General features: G+C 36.1%; 2 protein-coding genes across 2 annotated transcripts; both read right to left on the reverse strand.

Annotated features, from left to right (window-relative positions):
- Positions 1-790: 790 nt before the first annotated feature.
- Positions 791-13,213, reverse strand: LOC120009510 (protein HASTY 1). Its single transcript, XM_038860130.1, has 22 exons — positions 12,946-13,213; positions 11,424-11,525; positions 11,122-11,265; positions 10,958-11,038; positions 10,813-10,882; positions 10,384-10,454; positions 10,140-10,303; positions 9,968-10,039; positions 9,629-9,866; positions 7,579-7,641; positions 7,187-7,477; positions 5,992-6,105; positions 5,732-5,858; positions 5,472-5,641; positions 5,277-5,378; positions 4,558-4,661; positions 4,172-4,466; positions 3,810-4,051; positions 2,277-2,780; positions 1,832-2,126; positions 1,543-1,726; positions 791-1,320 (listed from the first exon to the last, which is right to left on the reverse strand). The coding sequence occupies exons 1-22, from the start codon at positions 13,069-13,071 to the stop codon at positions 1,241-1,243; spliced, it is 3,639 nt and encodes a 1,212-aa protein (XP_038716058.1). The 5' UTR covers positions 13,072-13,213; the 3' UTR covers positions 791-1,240.
- Positions 13,214-14,110: 897 nt separating this feature from the next.
- Positions 14,111-22,798, reverse strand: LOC120009575 (probable serine/threonine-protein kinase At1g54610). The gene is made up of 8 exons (XM_038860218.1): positions 22,621-22,798; positions 21,840-22,334; positions 21,134-21,418; positions 20,694-21,011; positions 17,672-17,899; positions 16,902-17,002; positions 15,421-15,538; positions 14,111-14,711 (listed from the first exon to the last, which is right to left on the reverse strand). Exons 2-8 carry the CDS (start codon positions 22,197-22,199, stop codon positions 14,385-14,387), a joined length of 1,737 nt encoding a protein of 578 aa, XP_038716146.1. The 5' UTR covers positions 22,200-22,334; positions 22,621-22,798; the 3' UTR covers positions 14,111-14,384.
- Between the last annotated feature and the right edge of the window lie 304 nt (positions 22,799-23,102).

The following is a 23,102-nucleotide window of genomic DNA, read 5'->3' on the forward strand; positions in this document are numbered from 1 at the left end:
ATCTCCTTGAAAATATCACTCTACTTTTATATTTTGAAAATCCGTCCTCTGATTTTACCGGCACAGTTCAACGGTTTTTATGAAAAACCATCCAATTTAACTAGTTTTTTCCGAATCACTTGTATATCTGGTATTTTGACATAATCGTGTCAGTTTGGTGACCGGTTCACCTATTTTATGGTCCGACTGGCCGATACAGTTTGGTTTTAATAACACTAGATTGAAGTACATGAATGGACCAAGAACAAGAGACTTAATAGTTAATACTCTGAATTCGAATAGGTACAAAACGTGTATTTTAACTCTCATACGGGAACATGACATCTATGGTAGAATGGAATGTAGGATTAAATGGAATTGTCATTCCATCAACTTGATTTGTTGTTTGTTGTTAGTTTTCTTCCTTTTCACTAATTGTTTTAGTAAATATTTGCTAAATTTAGTAACTTGATTCTGTATCTCTGTTGAAGTAATAGAAACGGTTATGTGGGGTTAAGTTATAAGGACTTGACTTGTATGCTTAACATGGAATCATCCATACCTACCAATTTCAAAACAAATGGCAAAGTTGTTGGTTCCATCACCTTCTCCTTAAACTAACAGTCAAAAGTGAGTTCCTGGTGAATGTGATCACTTTTGTCTTGGTTGAACAAGGTAGACAACACTACCCACACTACATATTGCTCAACTCTACTATTTGATTCACATTTCACACACACACAGTTGTACACCACCAATTTAATTCTGGAAAGAGGGTTCCAGTAGCATAATAACACATAAATATTCTCAATTATCACACTAAGTTGGATTTTTATTCCATTTTTATGAGATAGGGGGAGCTCAAAAGATATAAATACAAATAAATATGCCATGTTATCAACAAAATCTATCAATAAAAATAACAAAAATACAGAGGAGCAACTGTGGTTTTTTAATCCACCAAAGAGTCTTCTTATACTTTTGGGGTAGTGTTATGGACTGTCACAAAATTCCCAAAGATTTCCAGTTCAAATTTCTTTGTGGGTAACCTCAGGGGGCAACTGGTTACATCTGCATTTGGTTGAACAGGGCAAATTGAAGTGCTTTTTTTCTACATCGGCCTTTGGTTGAACAGACCAAATTGAAGCGTCTTCTTGTCTTCTATGTCGGTATGTTGTAATGTTAGTCAGACCAAAATGTCTTCTTTTTGTTTCTTAATCTTGTCCCTGTACAACAACTGTACTATCATCACGAGTGTCTCTCACAATATGGCTGCCAATCCCAAAGAATCTGCTTCATCAGTTTGGGCTTCCGGAACCCCAGCTGAACTGCGAGGCCGAGCTGAAAGTAGGAATTTCAAAACACAGAAAGAACATTTATCAAACATGAAAGCATGCATCTCCTGAAATAAGAAACTGCCATGTACATTCTTCTGCATAATCTCATGCTAGAATTTTAACATGCTCATAGAAAGTGAACAGCATATATTAAGCTGAGGAAAGAAAACTTGAGATCGAATAAGGGTGGAGAAAATGCAGAAGTATATGAAGACAGTGCTCTTACATGAAACATTTATAATAACGTTTACACTTTTCTGAGCAGCAAGTGCCTTCAACTTGTTTCCAGTAGCTAGCATGAGCAAGCTTTTCATATGCTGCTTTTGTTCCTTGGAACTCGATGTTTTTGTCAAAGCTTCCTCAAAAGCAAGCAAATCTTGAGGTGTAATAGATGGGAGAGAAAGTAGAACCTGAACACGTAAATGAAAAACATCCTTTGTTCAACAATTTCTAAGAACTTAAATCAGATTGCTCCATGCCTAGCACATCAATATAGCATGAGTATCAAATCTAACCTGTCGTGGGGCTGGATCTCTATTGCAGAGATAAATGAATATTTCTCGACACAGACCAACCAAATCAGCACTGACAGTAGCATTTGACTCGAGGGATAAACCTTGGACGATAGCAGAAAAAAGATCTTTAGAAACAAACTCCCGGAGCTTCACGCTATTAGTTAATGCGGCTAGCTGAACAACAGCAGCACAAAATGAGGAAATTTTTGTCACTGATTCGCAGTCTGTCCATGTGAAAGCTTCTAAACTGATCCGCAATGCAGGAACAGCCAAGTCTTTGTTATTCAAAAGGAAACTGCAAGTGAATAACAACACCATGAGACATGCTAGAACAAAAGAGGCTTTTCTTTTGGTTCGCTTATTCCCGTGCACAAGGTGGAAATGAATGAAAACTCTTCAAAATAGAAACAGCTACTCTTATGATAAGGAATGAAAATCAACATACCCAACCATAGAGTTTGCCGCAAATGTATCCAAGTCTTTAAGAGAGGACATATCCACACGATTGATGTGCCCAGACTGTTCTAATGGAGGAAGTCCACCATTCAATACAGGTGAAGCTATTGCCGAGAGAAGTGCACATATCTCACGAGTCAGATCTCGAAGTAATTTTTCCTCCATTACTTCCACTTTCAAGTCTGACCCAGCAAGTGTGCCATGATTATCTGGAACCTTTGCTCTCCCATCATGCAGAAGGCTGGACCATGAGCAACTAAGAGCTTGCTGAGTGTGGAACAACAATGGGTGCAGGAGCTTTTCTAGCCAGATATCCCGCATATCAGAGGGACAAGATTTCACCAGAGGAATCAATATAGAATGAACAATCTGTCTTATGTGCCTGAACTCCATTGATTGTATATTCTCCATTAGGGTCACACAAACAGAATGAGCATCCAAGCCCTTGAAAAATGAATCTCCTATGGTTGCTGATAGGCCCAAAACATTATACCTAAAATCATCATAAAAGAACCATCAGAATAAAGAAAGCTTGACCTGAAGTGAACAAATAAAATACAAGTGCAGCATTAATTTAGTGTGAGTTCAGAAAACTTTTAGATGCTTTCTATCTAAATTATGAAGCAACCAAATTTTGTGTGTAATTTGTTTCGAAAATTTTAGAATTTGCTACCTCTGACTGAGTTCTCAATTCTCTGGCCATAAATCGAGACTTTACAGTAGTAGTTTAGAATAATCATTACAAAAACTTGAAATCATGTTGCTTTAAATGACTTTAACCCTCAACATTTTGCCACAGTTTCAAATTCTCAACTCTCATTTCAGAAAAATATGTATGCATTATCATATAAATCCTACAACGTAAAAATAATATAAATCCTACTCCTTAGACTCAAATCAGGATAAGGTTCGAGTCCCCTCTCACACTAATAATAATAAAAACAACATTACTTATCAAAGAAAAAAAGGATCTATTGAGTACTAATTTTTGTCTTCATCTCATTCTGAATAATTTAAGATGTGTGCATTGAGTCAACTTATAAAAGATAACATTAAAATATCTCCCTCTATCTTTCTTTTCTTTTATTTTCCTTTTTTGGTTTTCCTCTTTTGGGTTGTGTTGTGTGTCTGGGTTAGCTCTAACGGTGAGATGATTCTTATGAAAACCATTTTCTGTGCACCTGTATGAATCTGACAGTGAGGTATTTCCCCACAAAACAAGTGTAAGAATAAAAAATTATTGTAAATCATAATTTCTACCCTTTGGTTTATACTATCATATTACCCTCTCTTTTCTTCCTCTCAAAATTATTATTGAATTCCTCAGTGGGACATACTTTCCGCTTTCCAGTTATCTTTAACCAGTTTTTATAATTAATTCTTCTATCCCTTGTTCTTTTAATTTTGGGAGTTTGTTTATAGAACAGGGAGGTAACAATGTACAATCAACCTTACAAAAAACAAAGTACAATCACAGCAATTTCACGAACAAAGAAAACCTCCACAAAACATTGATACTTACCCACTATCTCTGATACCTTTTAACCAATTACGTATATCAGATTCACTGTCCACAGATCCTTCCTTATTTATGTCCGTATGAGATCCATCTGTGAAAGTGAAAGTTCCCTTCGATGTTTTAGGGTTCCCTTCGCCAAGGAGACTAAATCGTTCAACTTCACTCATAATCATAGCCGCTTTCATCTCCTTGGGCAAAGTTTGAGATATAGCTGGAGACCAGAGGGAATGTATAGCACGAAGTAGCTGCAGATCAATAAGAAAAGGCTTGATCATTACCATATTGCTCTTGTATAGTATTATAGTTATTTTAGTTATGAATATCAAAAGCTCTTTGTGGTTGGATTAAAAAAGTACTATACATACTCTTAGAAGTGGTGGCAGCATCCATGATAGATGAGAAGCCATTGGATGCAAAGAAGTCGAACTTGCAATGGAGCTGCTTTGCAAATTCAGATTGCCTTTTCGGATACCACTCCTCTTTAGGGCTTTCTCGAAGAATGTCACCGTATGGAAAATTGACCACATAAATGATGTGTCAGAGCACAAACGAACCAGACCTAGTGGTTCAGATAAATAATTATTTTGCCATTCCAGCTGTGTCCACTGTTGGCTCAAAGGTTCAAGCAACCAGGCCAAAACTTCTTGCTGCTGTTGTATTCTGCACCAAGTCAACAAATAGCGATAAGAACAAGACAACTGGTGCTATGCAGCTAAAAGAATAGGGTCAGCTCAGCCTAAAAAGTATTTACCCAGCAGTAGTAGCCATAACAAGAAATGCTTCCCCTAGAATATTATGCTCTCCACGTAGCAAACAACCTTGTCTTTGCAAAAGTGCCATGGTATCAGCTATGCCCTACATTATATGCAAAACCACACATTATAAACAAATGCTTATAGATTAATTGCTTTCAATTAGAACCTATATAAATGCAAGGATCTTGTTGATTATGCTCGAGAGGCATTTAAATTGTAGTTCTACCGTAATTGTTCTCTGCATGCATATGCTGCATTAGGAAAGTTTTTTTTTTTAATATATGAACTCTCTCTCGGCGCACTACCCAGCGTATGAAGCTGCAGAGGAGTCAAAATTCTTTTTTTTTCTTGGCATCATAACACATTGAGTCATGAACTATTTTAAATGAGAGAAAATCCAGGCCACCCAGAAAAAAGATGTACATACATGTACACAAGTGTGTAGCTGGATAGAGACGGGATAATAAGTTCATTAGCTTGTTCATATCAATGAATATTGAGATAGAAAAAAGAGAATATTGAGATAGAAAAAAGAGAGGTTCTAACTTCTATTACACAAGTCACTGATCTACATCATTGCATCTAATTTTAACCCAAAGTTCAACACTTGCAGGGACAATAGAAGCCAAAAGATATATTATCACTTTTTCCTTGGTAGTATGTTACTACTCGTCTCCCAAATTTTCCAAACAGAGAGGAGAAAAAACAAATTCACCTTCATGTGAGGGAGAATGCTTTTATCCGCAGCTTTAGCTATTCGAATAAATGAGGTACAGATCTGCAACCTTGCATGCCTTGCACTGTTTGTTGAAGGATCCTGTCAAGCATACAAATAATTAAAAACAAGATGATATTTTAAACCTCTAGAAAAATAATGATAAAGAACGAGAAAGGCAGCAAGTACAGGAACCTGAACAACAAATGGTAAAGAAGTCAGAAGCTCAAATAGTTTATTGATGACACTGCCGACTGCATCCGGAAAATACTTCAGAAATGGGCCCAATGCATCTAAATAATGCCCAAGCACTTGCACAAGGGCTGGCTCAGCCCACTTTAAAGCAAGAAGTTGCTTAAGTAACCCTTCAATCGAAAGCAACCACGGTTATCCAATAGGCCCAAATATTGTAAACCTAAAAGCTCTAGTAAGATAAGAGGAGTTTCCCAAGAAACCTTCAAATACTCTACACAATGCAACGTGAACTTCAAGACTACCCCCCGCAAACTCATTTGATCCTTCGAAAACTGTGCTCACAACAGTTTCTAGAGCCAACTGCACGCTTTCCATCACAGACAAGCCCTACAATTTTGAGTAGGCGTGAGCAAAATAAAGAGAAATTAATGCAAGCATTAAGTGAACCTGGAAGATCTGAAGATTGAAATCTGCAATACAATTGTCGAGCGTCCATGAGCAAATGCATTTTTAACCACACCTTAGTAGGCATTGGAGAACTCAAGAGGCTCTCGATAATTGCAGTGGTTCTTTCAGAAATTTTAGTAGCAGCTATAAGAGGTTTGTAGGAAGCAACAAATCTCACCAGCTCCAGCTACATTAAAAGGTTACAATGGTCAAATGAATAATAAAAACATGAAAAGTAAAGAAGAGAGAAGAAAGGCATGGGATATTAGGAAAACTAGTTTACAGGGATAAACAGCAAATGCAAAAATGAAGAATCAACCACTATCATTGGATGGATCTGCATTGCTCTTTTTTCACCACATAAAGAAAATGAAATGGACGGGAATTCCATGGACTGGGATGGCGGAAGCAAGTAACATTTATGAGTTTGACCAAGCCAATGGGGTGAAAATGTGACAACTAGTCCACTTTCTGAGCAAAAGGTATTAAATAAATCAGAGTAGGTTTTCGTAAGAATAATAGCATGTGTAGGCGGCCTAGTGGCTAAATCAAAATTTCTGTTAATTAACAATAGAAGTATCTACTTATCAAAAGAAAGTATCTGATTTCAGCTTACAAAACTTGATTACTAAGCATCAAAAAATTAGTACACACTTAATTTCTTTTCTTTTTTTGGATGTAGTATAAACTTAATGAACAGGAAAGGTAAGTATAACCTCCTGCATATTTGACTACAACTTGCATGATAATTATATAAAAAGAACTTCCTCCCCATCTTTTAATGTAAAGAAACTTCAAAGGGAGAATGCATTAATGGTGGTACAAGGAACATGACGTCATATACAACACACGCATATGTTTTCCATGGAATTTTCATCTCCTCATCTAATTGAAGTAGACAATATGGAAGGAATAAAGGAATGAGTCAGTTTCCAAGGGTATCTTGCAATCCACAATGTCCAATTTACAATCCAAGCCAGTCGAGTAGGTGGATAAGATCACCTAGTCCATGCTGCTAAATGAACCCGGAGCTCCATTGGTATTTGAGTCAGCATTGTATTTTATGCTCAACAGAATGTGTTCTTAGAAAGATAATATTATAAGGATGAGAAAAGGAAAAGAGATGGTTTTCTCATACAATAGACACAAATGAAGCAGTGATACAAAAAGCAGACAAGGGTCATCGCATTTGGAAGTATGAAGTAAAAAAGAAGTTCAACCTAAGATGCCAATAGAAAAATTCTGGTGTCTGGTAATGTAAATCATACCAACTTGGAACGATACTGGCCAAAATCTCCCTTGCCTTCAAAATCATCACTCCACAGTTCCAATGGGCCAAGAGACATGACAGTTTCAGGATGAATTTTTTCTCGCTTAAGCATGCGCTGGAACGAAATATCCAGCATTGCACTATAAAGATCATCATGGAGAAAATTCAATATCTTATTCTTTTCATTGTCCACAGGTCCCAAACCCGAGCCCACACTATTTGTAGCTGAGCCATCTCCAGCTGAAAGTGAGACACTCTTTGGCTTTGACATAAGATCTCGCATAAATGCCTGTAAGAACATGTAAAAAAAAACAGCAAAGACATTAAAAGACAAAGTACTGACTAGCCCTTTAAACACATATAGCAATAAATTTAGAACATTCCGCTTACCACCCAAAATAGTAGGGATTGAAAATGAAGAGCAAGCTTAAAGTGTTTGAAGAACCCAAGCATCTGAAAAGATATAGGAGCACTCATGTCATTGGATACTTCAATCACCGCATGCACATAAAAGAGAGTGTAATTGGCAGAAAATGAGCCTAATAAACTGCCTCACGGCAAAATGGATTTCCATAGCCCAAAAATCATTTTTATAAATACACTTCCTCATCAAAGCCATGAAACAAGGGGTTTTCAAAGAACTTACAATGACCAAAAGGAAGTAGTACAATAAAATTAAAACAAATAGTTGTTTTCTATGATGCCCAGATTGCTTTAACACCTAACTTTCATCTGAACCTATTTATTTTCTTTATTAGGCGCGAGTAATTTGATTAGAAAGAAAAGATCAACAGAGATAGTCAGGGACCGTAAATTTTTTTTGGGTCATTTATCAATTATGCCTTCAAGAGTATTGAAAAAACACTTAAAATCAAAAAGCTTATAGAATAGCGATAGGTAATAATTGAAAGTTGATTTGTGAAAGTTCTCAACTATTTTTCATATTTTGAAATTGTTTGATGATAATCTCATTTGGAACAATATCAAAAATGTATTTCACAATGTACACAACTGATTTAACATTTAACCATTGGTTGCTCATTCGATTCCAAATCCGATTCTGCTCCAATCTTCAAGGCAGAAACTGTTATCTTTACAATAGCAGTTGCAACTGGTAGGATCAATGTCAAACTTAGTAAGTCTATAAAACTAGTGTATACGCTATGTCTTATAGTATCAATCATTTTTTAAGTAAGATCATTGATTCCTTTAAGTTCCTAGAAATCAACCTAGAGCGTATATAAATAACAAAAGTATCAAGTTAATCTGAAAGTGTCAAAAGCTCCATGTCAAAGAATTCTATTGGATAACATATTAACATGTTTTGAAGATTCTCTTTCGTCTTCCTATTTGTAAACCCATCAACAACAAAAGAAATCGCCACCCCCTTATCTCCAATTTCTTGTTTGAAAAGATAACAATAAAGGCATAAGAGAGCATCTTTCTTTAGAGAACAGAGTTAGTATTATTGAGCTTGATCAATTAACATGGGCTTCAACTGAAGCATAACTGAAATATGCTAGTTGGGCCTAACCAAGGATATGACTAGTCAGATGGCCTATACTTACCTAAACCACTAGTCCAATGGGCCTAAAAGTGTTTTGATATGTCAAAATGGGTCTCAGATCAGTATTAGTTAACTGGCTTAAATAGGCCCTAATACTGCAGGTACTTTTAAACATCAGGGCTCTAGAATGTATATACTTAACATAGATGATTTAACCCTCACTAGCTGAAAATCTAAACAATTTCTAATAATTTTACTTATAAGCAAAGCTCATTAGGTCAATGTTGCATCAGATACATCAAGGAGAGTGGAAATCTATGCTATTCCATCTACGCATGGGTTCTAAAAAAATTAACATAAGCTTGAAGAATAAAAAAAGCAAGGAAACACACACAAACAGACACAAAATACACAAATACACAAATACACACGAACACAAAGTAGATAGTCTTTTTTAATTAAAAAACATGTCTTTTTTAATTAAAAACATATAATTACAAGAGCATGGATATGTAAAATATGATATCTTCTAAGAAAATCACTTCGGGAATAAATTCAGTAGATGCCTCTTCAAGCCATGCAAAGCTGGTGAATGGACCAAAGTAGTAAAAAGATCAGGCTCAAGTGCTCAAGAAGGCTAAATTGCAACAAATCAAAATGCATGTGTAAGAGGCACTGTTTAGGACCATTCAAGACATAGATGTAATCAACTGAACAAGACGAAATTGCAACAATCGAACAGCTAATGTTAGGAGAATCTTGATTCTGCATCAACTCAACTCACATTCAAATTTATCAAGTTTATGACCATTCAAGACACAGATGAAAATATCAAGCCTTCTGCCAACTTGACTAAAAACTAAAAATGAATGTTGTTCACAAGCCTCAGTACCATGCAATTGCGCTAGTACAGTCAGATCAGCAAATTATTACCTCTTGTAGATAAAGAGAGAGCAAGACGCGATTGCCAGCAATACATTGTAAGTTTGAAGAACCCAACAACACCATTCCCTCACATATATATTCTGCAAATTCAAACTCACTTTCATCTATAGCCCCGGGATTAGAGCTGGATCTTTGCAAAAACTCTTCAGAAACATGCATCAAGACTTCAAAGATTTGAGTCATTGCAGAATCAAATTCAGTAGCGGAAGCATCAAAGGGTCTCTTCCTGCAGCCGCAATTTGGAATTTACATTACTCGTCAGCATGTTCTGCGGGAAAGAAGGCATATAATATAAGCATAAGGCATTGAATGAACTAGATGGCATACCTTGGGGAGACAAGTTTGAAAAACTCGCAAGCATGAAGCCGGAAGTCAGGAGAAGAAAGTAAGAAACCACAACTGTTAAGGGAGTAAGAAATATGGAGTGAGATGAATCCATACCAACATGACAACATCTATATCAAACTCTTTTCATAAACTGCAAAGAACAATCTCATACCCACGAATTATGCCATATTTAGCAAGATCAGAAAAAGGAGCCCACTCAGCATATGCATTAATAGCATTCAGCGTAGCTGTTACTGCAGCCGCATGCTGTTTTGCAATGTCCAATTGTTGTCTACTTATTTCGCTTAATGCAGCACCAAAGTGCTTTTCTAGCAACTGTATCAATAACCATAGCATGAGGATGCAACAAAAAAAAAAAAGGAAAAAATTTAACTACAGGTAAAGACAAGGCACACAGTGTATAATAATGGCAAAACTTCAGGCAAGGATTCAGTTAGCCCACGCAGCAACCACCGACGTCGATCACCTGAATAATAAACCCAGCACACAGGTAAGATAGGCATCACTTGAACAATACATTAGATGCCAGGAAAAAATGGCATGAGGAGACTACAAAGAAAAATAAACACTTGATTCTTCTTTAAATTCATAAAGAAGGCGGAAGGAACACAGAGAAAAAGAAACCACAATAAATGAAGCAACAACAACTTTCAAAAGAGTAATAACTCATGCATACTGGACATATTGGTTTACAAAATCTACAAGTTCAATTTTTCTCTATTTGAAGCTTGGCCAAAGTACGTTTGAAAATATAAGGTGTTCTTGTTTAAAATATTAAGTATAATTACAAAAGTATTAATGCTCAAAAATTATTGTTATTAAACCTTCCAGATCTTCATTGTGAACAGTGATATCTTCGGGAAGCCACCTCAGCATCATCGAAACCAACTCAGCCTAATACACAGATGTACCAATGGAGGGGATTAGAACATGTGTATTTTTAACAAGCAAAAGACGAATAATATTTACTTGTGCAGGACCGCTGCTAGAGAGGGAAACTATAGACGGAAGCAGTTCTTGCCACAGACTTAGACCTTCTCGTCTGACCATCTGTAACATAATACATGAGTAAGCAGCAGCAATTGGCCATTAACAACACAGAAACTTAAAAAACAGTGCACAATAATTGAGACCTCAGCAACAAGGGCGGCTGTCTGACTTTTCAAGGCCCATTCTTCGCAAGGATTTGCAAACTCAGACATCAACTCAACTGTGACATTTGAAAAGTTCCTACGATCTGTCGGACTTAATTCCTCCCACCGCAGCCGGACCAAATGCTGTAGAGAGAAGCACAACTTGTTAGAAGATGAAAACAATGCATGTCATAGTTATGTTATTTTCCATTGAAACAGTGTTTTTGAGAACAGTTAACAAATCAAGTAGAATAAAGAAAATCTCCTGTACAACTGAAAGCGCAAGCTATAGAAGCACAAACCTGGAGCATTTTAAACGCATACAGACGAATTTCAGAAGACCAGTCCTTTTTGACCAAAAGGAATGACGTTCCAGCTAAAACCCCAATATCTCCTGCTTTGATCTGCAAATATTGGAAAGATATCTAGATTATCGAAACGTGCATACAAAGATCAAAATAAATAGATAAGTATTAGCTAATTATAGGTAGAGACAAATTAAATTACCATTTGAAACTATAAAATATTTGGTTTGAAAACCCACAATTACTTTAACCTGTAACCCGTACGCGTATATAAGGTAAATTCTCAAAAGCAATAAATGATTTTAATGACGCGAGCGTAGTTTTTGTTCACAGTCATATATATGATCAGCATCGGCTTCATGGTAATGGATCAGAGAATATCAACTGTTTGCAGTGGAAAAAAAGAGGACCAGCCCTCAGCCTCATCCCGTAACTTCCTTTTTGTAAAATGATTTAAACAGAAACTGACGCAGCATTTCTTTTACCATGTGGCAGGTTCAAATGTATTTTATCAGAAATCATGAGTAATAAAATGTTTTTTATTTTCCATTAACACTTTAAGCATTGTAAGCAACAAAAATAAACCATTCCAACCAATGTCACATGAAAAATATGCCCTATTCATCCGCTACATAAAAGCCTAAAACCTAAAGAGATATGTCTAAAAGAATCAGCACAATCATAACAATCATCCCCTATGAAAAACTTAATCTAATTACCAATCCTCAAAATTCATATTTACAACCAAAAACTGGTAACAACCTAGCAGTTTCACAAATTAGTGTGTTGCCTGAAATGTAAAGTCACATTACCATGCAGAAACAAAAAACGTTACCAACTTTAATAACCCAATCACTAATGCCCTATTGCTGTAAGTTTGAAACTTCATGGAATTACCAATTACTGGAGTTTAAAAGTCCAAAAGTTTGAAACTTTCAAAAGGTTCCAATTATGTATGCATTAATACGTTCTAGGGTGCCTAAAATAGTGTGTCACCTAGAAAGACAAACTATTGTACGACAATCTCATTGAGGTTCCATTTTAATAGCACAAACATTAGTGAATCTATCAATTGATCACAAATACCTGTCTACCTATAGCCTGGAGTTAAATCAATTGATCAATTGACAACTCTATACTGAAGTCTGCAAGTTTAACTACTAAAAATGGTCAAAAAAATCAGTATTAGTGATCAAAGCAAACTCATCAATATCATTCCAAAAAAAAACAGAGAAAACCACAGTAATAACATCTCCAGGGAGAGAAATTAAGAGATTTCTCATGTTTTCATCATTCATTTATTTTCTAGGAAATCACAGAAAAGCTAGAACGACAGCAGCTCTTGAAACGAAACCCAATTCACTAATAACCTTTTGCTCAAACGCCAAATTTCAAGCCAAATTAAAGTATCAAAAACTTACAAACTTATCAAATCACAATTCCAGTTCAAAAATCCAAAAAACAGCCGCAAAGCTTCAAGACCAGCACAAGAAGAGAAAAATAGAGTGAGAGAGATTACGGAATCAAGATAAGCAACGGCGGCTTTGCGATCGTCCGGGGTGCTGTTCCAGTCAGAAGCTACAACAATGGCTCGTGCTACATTGCTTGCTGTAGTATTAACGTTGTTTCCGCTATTGTGCTCCATCGTACACCGACTCTTACACAGAGAGGGGCGTTATAGATTGATCGTTGATGGAGAATCTCTGTTTGTTTATGTTAGAAGAGAGGGAGGGCACACAGAGAAAGGAAAGAGGCTTGTTTAGTGCCTTTTGTTAATTGGGGTTTTTGAATAGAATAAACTGGTGTGAGGTTTAAGTTTTCTTTTTTCGGAAAAGTTTTTGTGATTTTTTTTTTTCACATCAAACCTACAAAGGCAATAATTTTTCACCCCACTCCTCATGACAATGGAATCTACCATATCAATATTAGGCTAATCCCCTCAATTCTCATGTCGCGTTGGTGTTTGATTAATAGAAAATTTCTCGAGAATAGGAGATAGCATGGTTGGTCAGGTTGTCTACCTTGAGATCCAGGGTTCTATTCTCATCAGGGGGTTTGGGATTTGGGTAGTTTTTCATCCGTTGTAGTGGCCTTCATGCCCCTCAGCCTTTCAAAAAAAAATAGAAAATTTCTCAAGTGTTTAAATTACTTGGGTGATACTTGATGGTGAATCTATAGGGAAAAACTTTATGAACCGAAAAATTGAGATTCTCTCTCATTCGGTTATCTTCTTGTTTTTTGGGGACATCATGTTATGAGGGACAGGTAAGGTTTGTTAAGAGAATGGTGAAGAATGGACTAGGTAGTTGCAACCTCTTTCTTCTATTTCTAGCCATTACTCTTAGGGTAGCTCCCTTGATAAAATGGAGCACACTTACATGATATAGATGTTCTCTCGATTTGATACGATGATTTTGCATTGTATACCATAAACCCTAAAATGACGAATTAAGAAAATTAAAGGTTAAAAAGTACTGTTAAAAAAATGTCATATTTCATAATTGACATTAAATTTCATGTAAATATGGTCAAAAAATTGTATCTCTATAATAATTTGGAATTGTAGGTAGTAGAAAAACTTCATATGTGAAGGATACCTTCTCATAATTCTATCCAAATACACCCACAAAATTAAGAAACCAAGAAAAATATTGTTTCGGTAGGGTGTAAATGTGATTGGGGCATGTATCATCATCAACCTCATCCAAACCTTTTATCCCAAAAGTTAAAAAAAGAACATATATTGTTTCAGTAGGGTATAAATGGAAAATACGGAGTCCGTCTGAAAAATATGTAGGAAAATTAATTACTCCGCAAAGACATCTTAGGCGAAACAATCATATATTCTTCTATGTGACAATGTGCCAGTGTGATTTATTAGTCCTATAAAATACTAGCAGTGCTTCTGACGAAAATGTGTGAAACTTTAGCAGGTTCTGCAAATCTTAATCTGGGAATTTAAGCTTTATCTTTCCTTCCTTTGGCCCTACTTCGATCTCTCTGAGTTGCAGGTGGTGGTCTTGAGGAGTCTCGTGCGTCACTTGCTCCATTCTTCTTCCGTCTTGAAACACCATTACTGGTATGATCACCCAATGGACCTGACCAAGTTTGGATTGGCTCTTTTGAATAGGAGAATGAGGAGCTGAAAGGAACGTTAGCGGGAACAAAAGCAGGATCAATATGCTGTGACATTCCCAATGGATAGCCAAGTGCACCGTCCTGGTGTGGTGGAGGAAATTTCTCGCTCTTGCTCTTCGCATTTGCATGATTGATCAAGCGCCTTCTCTGTTTTAGAAACATATCAAACAAAATTACAACAATCAATAACAGAGTTAAACCATAGCAGCAGCCAACTGGAGTAATCGATCATATGTATATGACATATGTACATATATAATTCTCCTATGAAGTCCTAACTTTTAGGTTCAAAATATTTTTTTAAAATTTGGAAAAAATATATTTATATTTTGATCGGTTTTACGAAACCAAAGATTTATTTTCTTGTTCAAAACAAAAATTAAATGCAATCTGAAAAGGGTATGAACTATGAAATGTCTTTCGCTTTATATCCAACGATACAGAATTATCAAGCACTTTTCATGTTAAATTTGATTTTTGTTTCGAAAAAAAAATATCCATGGGTCCGTAAAACCGATCAAAATACAAATATATTGTTTTTCTAAATTAAAAAAATATATATATGTTTCGAACCCTAAGACTTAGGAACTCATTTTAGAACCTCATAGGAGAATTCATGTATATGTATATTGATTTCAAAGTGCCAAAGAAAAGGATCCTATGTTGCTTTGCTTCTAATTTGAGAAATTGTTTATGATAGTTGTAGCTTACTCTGTTCTGTAAAAAGCAACCAATTCTTTTGTTCGTTTGCGTAGCAACAACTCTAGATTTGATGATAAACTTAGAAAAAGATATTCGACTGTTAAAGCTACTACTCACAAAATGATGATGATTTAGAAAAGTAACTCAGACATACATCTATATTAGATTGAAGCTCTGCGTTTGCTTCAGGAGCAGCCATTGCCCTAGCACCACGTTCACGTGTACGTGTTTTCTTTGAACTATCACCATGGACCTTACCGGCAGCTCTTAATCTGCACAATACAATATAAATGGTCAATACATCACGTTGTATACAAGATTTAGTGTGCAATCGAGGTATAGCATAAGCAGAAAGTACAGATATGTAACTAATGATCATTATATAAACTGTATTTCCAGCAGAATTGAATGGAGATGTGCATCCAGTATATAGTAAGAGTAGAAGATATGCCACAGACAGAAAGGGAGACTTGATTGAGCCAAAAAGAAGGCAAGAATTGATTGAACCAAATGAAAATGGAGACTTATTCATTGCACTGACTCGGTAACTTTAAAATGATCCATGAAGTTGAAGCAATTGCAAAAGTTACTAGGGTAAATTACACCCTTATTATTGATTTTGCAAACAAGACAGCAACAAATGACATTATAAATCACAGATGAAAATCCGCATATATAAATACATTTAATATTTTGAAGAAGTACATGAATTCTATGGTGTCAGAGTAGGCATTTTTGTCAATATCAGCCCATTAGCTAGCAAAAAAAAATTTATGCAGTTGATTCTCACTGATTTCTCTGATGGATTCATGTAGCAAACCCCAAACAGCTTGGGAAAAGACTCAGATGATGATCAGCCTATTAGAATTATGAACAGAATACCAGATTGTCCAACTCATCCATATCGATTAAATGCTTTAAACTGTCAGCATCTTGTCCAGACCCGGGTAAGAGAAATGTTGAGATTTTGAATAAGATGACCCTTTTCTTTTTCCTACTTCAGCATACAAACATTCAAATCACTTGGCAATTCTAAACTCATAATCATTGGAGATATTGTATAGTAAAGTAGAAAGAGAGGAGAGAAATTTGGTTTTTTAGTAGTTTAGAAAACTAAGTTTTAACTTGACTATTAGGTTGGAGTAAAAGTATATTGTTTTAGACAAGAATTATTTTTAATAATTAGTATGAATTAATTAGTGAGGAACCATATAACTGGAATAAACAACGATGGTGCAAGATGACAAGCAAATGTGATCTCAACAGACTAAATGGTCTTAAACATAGTTACTTACGCTAAAAAGTGAATCACTTCAAAGCAAGAACATGTACCAAATCACTTATTGGAGGGAGGGGGAAAAGTGCCAAACCATTATTAATTTTACACTTAATACGTTCAAGGAGGTATTTCACTAAATCTGGGTTGCACCTTCTTGGTGCTTTAATAAATTTTTTCATTCAAAAAAAAAAAACCAATTAAGATGGTAGTGCGGCTAGTTTGCTGGTCAGTTGTCTGTCACACAAATGTGTTGACATGTATGTGTGTGTCTGGTTTGACAACGTAGCGTGGAATGATATTAGTCACAATAAAAATAATAAAAACAATATATTATATATGTATATGAGAAGGCAGACCTCCGAGCTTCATCATCTCGTCGTTTGGCATCCATTTCCTTACTTGGAGGATATTTCGGGAGACTAGAAGGATCACAAGCATGAGGCTCCGTCAAGAAGAACTGTAGAATTAGAAATAAATTAATGATAAATGAACGTTTAAGGAGCATCCTCACGAATGAAACTCTTATAGAGTGAATGCAGGTAAAGTATTCAATAACATCCCTTTATGCAATTATAGGGGAATCTGCCGATGGCCTTGTAGCCTATTGGTATCTCCCCTCAATGAAAGGTGCGATGAAGGTCAAGTCACGGGTTATAGTCCATTTGAGTGTGCTATTACACTAACCAATCCAAAGCAAAAGGCCCTTGTCCCCCTTCCCCCCACTCACCTCCGAAAAAAAACTACCTACCATTTTGCTAACCCAATAACTATATTGGAAACACAAAAGACCATGTTCCCACAACAGCCAACAATAAGAATACGATGGACATAAATACTCAATGGCATGCCGAGTTACAGAGCAACCAACAACACTGCCGTGGAAAATGGATAAGACAACTTAAATTCCCAGCTCTAACAAAGGGGCAACATAGATTGTTTTTATTTCAGAGCCCCAACAATCTAATAGTTTCATATAACTAGAAGCTTTTCCAGATTATACATATCAAACTTCACCAATGTATTGCAACCATATTAAATTCCAATGTCAAAGGACGCAATAGATTTTTTCAAAGATCTAGAAGATTGAAAAAGGAAAATAATTGCTCTTGGAAATGTAAAAGCTCACCTCACTTTTTAATGCTGCAGTTGCAGTCTCACGTTCAGCGGGATCTATTGCAAGTAGGGTCTCTATGAGGGGAACTGATGATGGAGGGAAATCTTTAAAGGTTGCTCGTATGCACCTTTTATAAGGCTCCCGGGGCCTAAATAAGGTTGCGTTGGGCAACCTTGATTTTTTCCAGTATTCATCAGAAGGTGAACCACATAGCTTGTATATCTTATGCAGTTGCTCTACCTAAAAAACAGACAGAATAATTGAGAATACAATTAGAAACATCAATAAAATTGTAACTGAACCTTCAAAATCTTATTTCCGAATGGTGGTACATAACAGAGGATACTGAAAACTTTGAAGGAAAAATAAAGTGCATCTCGAATTTGACTACAGAAAAAGGCCCAAATTTAAATCACCCAGATAAACACACAACACAATTTGAATCTTTTTATTTTTTATCGCAACACAATTTAAATATACAACAATCCAGCGGCAGAGATGCAAAAACCAACCAATTTAACAAGCAAAACCAAATAGCAAAGAATCATGGCATGACTTAGAAGAATCCAACATAGAAACATGTACCTAGATGGACAAAAATGATTTACTTTAAATTATTCAGCAATGTCATTTCCATTAAAAAAACTTTCTGTTCCACATTTCAAAATGAGAACATGGTCAAGCACTATTAACGTCAATTCATTGCTTGTTTTCAAGGGGCAACATGTTCAAAGTTATTAGAAAGCCATCAAAGCTCAAAAACCTTGGTTAAATATGCACGAAGATAGAGAATGTCAGAGATATGAATCAAGCCACATTCCTATATCCCATCGAGAGAGATAAAATAAAAGCACTAAACTTCACAACTCTTCCATTGACAATCAAAATATATAAACACCCCCATTGTACCAGCTCATCAAGCAATGAAATAGGCCAGATCTATGATTCCGAAGATACATTGAACCTCAGCAAACAAATAGGATGAGGAGACAAATTTATTTTTCTTTTCATGAATGCAAACAAGGATAATATTATTAAAAGGACACCTAAGAAAATACAACCCAAACTAAAGAGTACATACAAAAGTGAAACATCAGAGAAAAGACAAAGAGCAACTTTGATATTAGCGACAAAATGACTGAGGATCCCAAGATGATTGTTATGAGGCTACAAAAACTTGGTCGTAGAGAACCAGTCATCTATGAATATGTTCAACTGAAACTCTTTCTCATGGTCCATTGTTACCTTCCAACCACAAAACTAACAAGTAGTCATAGGGATTCTATGCATAATTTTCTCTTTAGTCCAGGCATTACAGAGTAACCTCCAAAAAAAACTCTGAGGCCATGTTTTCACTTCTACCCAGCTGATTCTCATCAACGACCAGATTTTTTTGCCTAATATTCAGTCTAGCAACAGTGTAGGGGCTAGGGGGTGTGACCAGTAGATACTGCTTTGTAGATTATCCATATGTCAGAATTCCATTCCACAGCACTTCCCACAAGACAAGGGTTACAAGTTCATATCCTGGAAACAACCTGCTGCTTATGTCTTATCTCCATTGTGCAAGATTTTTGTATGGTTGTTGGTTGTTGCTTAACATTTAAAATTTTAAACTACTTCACACACGAAGGAGAGTTTATAGGAGGTAGTTTGGCTTTCCCAATCCAGTCCCAAGGGAAGTCTGTCCCACAAGGCTCTTTCTTCTGATTTATGATCCAATTTCTATACTATCCGCCCCATACTTTGCTATGGAAAGTTTCCTCCAGAGGTCATCCCTATTGGTGTTAAACCTCCAAATGCATTTCACGGTAAGGCTTTGATAAAGTCTGTAGAAAAGTGATGGCTATTTTCCCACCAATTTCCCCTTAACCAATTTAATCCAATCGTTATAATTGATATTCCCATAGCAACCACTGATGCAGTGGCCAGCTGCCAGTCATTTAATTAGAATTTTACATTATATTATACTCAGCAGTTGGCACTAATATAATAATCCAATTGTAAAGAGAGAATATATTCATAAAAAGTAATTGAAATAAGAAAACGTGAATGCCAAATAGGCAAGACAAATTCTGTCGTGGAACAAATGCAGCGTCTTTGCAGAAGTAATGTGTAAGTAACAAAAGACATATACACTGGTTCTTTGTATTCAATACCACAAGGATAACTGGTTTTCAAGCATCCAAGAGCTCATAGTCATAGTTCCGCAAGATTTTATCTCCAACAACCATCAAAATATATATATATATAGAGAGAGAGAGAGAGAGGGAGAGATTAATACTAAGGCAAGTATTACATAAGTCGAAAACTAATACGACAAATGGTAGAAGGTAGCTCATAGGGCAAAGATAAAAGCTTATACCAAAGTATGTATGTACTTTAGTTCATTACAGAATAAAATTAATGCCAGTTCATGCTTAGGATAGTGATCAACCAAAAATAAAATAAGCTAGCTATTCACCACACATATTTCTAACTTCCTGTTTTCCATTATATATTCTATTGGTATCCACGTGGACCACATCTTTTCTGTTATCCGGTTTATTTTTGGCCCTTTTTTTGTACCATAGTTGGAACCTTCAGCTAAATTTTGTATGAGCTCAGCCTATCAGCACTACTCTTTCTGCCCATCATCCTTCCCTGGTAAGCAAAAATTGAAGTTATCTAAATATACATTAAACCATGACGATAGATCTTCTTCTTCTTCCTTTTTTCTTTACTCCAAATAATTGTCCACCTTCTCACTAATGCCTGCACTGCTTAGTAAATAAATATGCAACTTTTCACATCCCAATGTAAGTACTTTTCTATTATTGATACATTTATACATATATTAAAAGAGAGAAGAATAAACGTGTGAGTCTCTCTCGCTCTCTCCCAGTGAAGTAACTTAAATGGGGAAGCATCGCAACAAAATTAAGTAAAGAGCTAAAACATGAACTGCATCAGGAATGGACTACATTTTTAATATGAAGCAAAAAAAAAAAAAAAAAAAGAAGCTACCAAAGGAAAGAAGGAAGTTACTTTTTACCTCCGTACGACCAGGCATAATAGGTTTCCCGGCCAACAACTCAGCTAGAATGCAACCAGCACTCCAGAGGTCCACACCCACACCATAATCAGTAGCGCCAAGAAGCAGCTCAGGAGGCCGATACCATAAGGTGACCACTCGACTAGTCATTGGATGCTTGTGATTTGGATCAAAGAAAGAAGCCAGTCCAAAATCAGCAATCCTAAGAATTCCTCCATCATCAATGAGAAGATTTGAACCTTTAATGTCTCGATGAAGCACACCACGATTGTGACAGTGCTCAAGTCCAGACAGTAGTTGATGCATGTAACATTTAACCTAAATGATGAACACACATTAGGAATCAATGAGGAACAGAATAATGCAACAATACGCTTTCGTAACTTGAAGTGTCCAGGTACCTAACTTGTCTTAAATTTCAAAAAGAAACTTGGACAAACCTGTGATTCCGTAAATTTTACAGCTGGGCTTGCAGCAAGTCCAGCCAAATCATGATCCATGTACTGAAAAACCAGGTACAAACTACAAGACATTCTTGAGGTAACTAAACCCTCCAACTTGACAACATTGGGATGATCCAATCTTCGCAGAATAAGGATTTCTCTAGCCATAAATTTCACACTCTCAGGTTCCACATTATCAAAACAAACCTTCTTCAGTGCAACAATTTTACCCGTTAATAGATCTTTAGCTTTATATACATTGCTATATGTTCCTTGCCCAATCTATCATGAAGAAAGAAAAAGATATCAGGTAAACCTAAATTCTGTCAAGTTAATAAGAAATAAGAGTAAGTACCAAAACATTTCAAATTATCAAATCTGTGAATGTCAAAAGCAAGGGGAAGCGAATGCATCACATTCCCCAATGTCATATGATCTAACAAATCAAATTTCACTTCCACGACAAAGCAAATTGACTATCATGGTAATGCTACTTTCAAAACCACCATTGCCACATTATTTGTCGCAGACATGATGCATCGGGACTTCGGGAGCCATATGCAAATTGCTTCAGACTTCCTTTTCAAAGAGAAATCTCCATGTGGCCATTAATTTCAAAAAGCTATAATTACACATCTTTCAGTACATACACATGTAAATTGTGAACCACGACTAGAATTTTTTTTAAAAAAATGGTACCCACCTTATCAATCTTCTCAAAGGTGTCTGCCCGTCGTGGAATCCATCCATTGAGTGCCTCTCCACAGACAGCTGAAAGCCAGGATGGCCACCCAGCTGCCACCTGCTCCCCGTGCAAGTGCTTCGGCGGATTGCTTAGCCTTGGGTTTGGCCGCGACTTTCTCCTCTCGCGTCTTGGTTTTATCTCCCCATCCACCTTCTCCTCCTTCTGGGAGTTACCATTTTGAGCCTCAACAACACTAGCATCTTCCTTACTAACAGTAACATTCTCAACTTCCCTAATAGTTTCAACACTTGGGATTTTCACTTCTCTAGACTCCGAAACTATGCCGGAGGATACCTCTCGGCCTAGCACACACCCCATCTCTTGCAACTAAACCTCATTGCTCAACATGGTCCATGCGAGTTCTCTCTTTCTTTGGTTTCTTTCTATCAACTACTATTCTTCATAACCAATCAGACACCGTAAATCGAGCACTTACCAAGCTTGATCAGGCACCTACATAAACCAACCAAATTCACTAATCATATGATCTAAAAAGCAAAACCCATCTCAGCATAATAACTACAGAGTACAGACGATCAATAGACATGAAAACCAATGAATAAATCCAATTTTGATATCAGAGGCTTCAAGATTCACACAAAATAAAAAAAAAATGGTCAAAAAAATGCAGCAGTAAGGAAAATAACTTTAGAGTCAATATTGATCCAATAGAACGATAAAGAATGAGAGAGAGAGAGAGAGAGAAGAGACAGTAGATTGTTCTGTATTTTATACTGACCCGAGTAGAGACGGAGACAGAGAAGTATCTCGCTTCGATTGATATTTTTGGGTGTGTTGTTTCAGACAAGAAGAAGAAGCAGAGAGAGAACTTGGACAAGAACAGTAGATCTCTCTATCAGAGATAGTAATATACAAATATATATGATTTTCTTTCCCATTTTTATGCTCAAGTCATACCTCTGCACCCATCTGTCTCCCTCTCCCATAGTTTTTCTTTTTCTTTTTTTTCTCCCTTAATTACCGGTTGGCTGGCTCCTTTTTTTCTTTTTCTTTTTCTTTCTTTTTTCTGCTTTTAATATTACATATCCTCTTTTTATTTTCTGGATTGAACATTTGCAAAGGTTAAAAATGGAAAATACATAGAAGATTATGTGTGATATATAATAGAGAGAAATTTTGGATTTGGGGATAAAAATTCCTAATTTTATTGGGAAATTATGGCATGAATAATTTAAGAAACATAATTTTGAAATACCATTG

This window comes from Tripterygium wilfordii, chromosome 11 (genome assembly GCF_013401445.1).
Source record: "Tripterygium wilfordii isolate XIE 37 chromosome 11, ASM1340144v1, whole genome shotgun sequence".
Classification (NCBI taxonomy): domain Eukaryota; kingdom Viridiplantae; phylum Streptophyta; class Magnoliopsida; order Celastrales; family Celastraceae; genus Tripterygium; species Tripterygium wilfordii.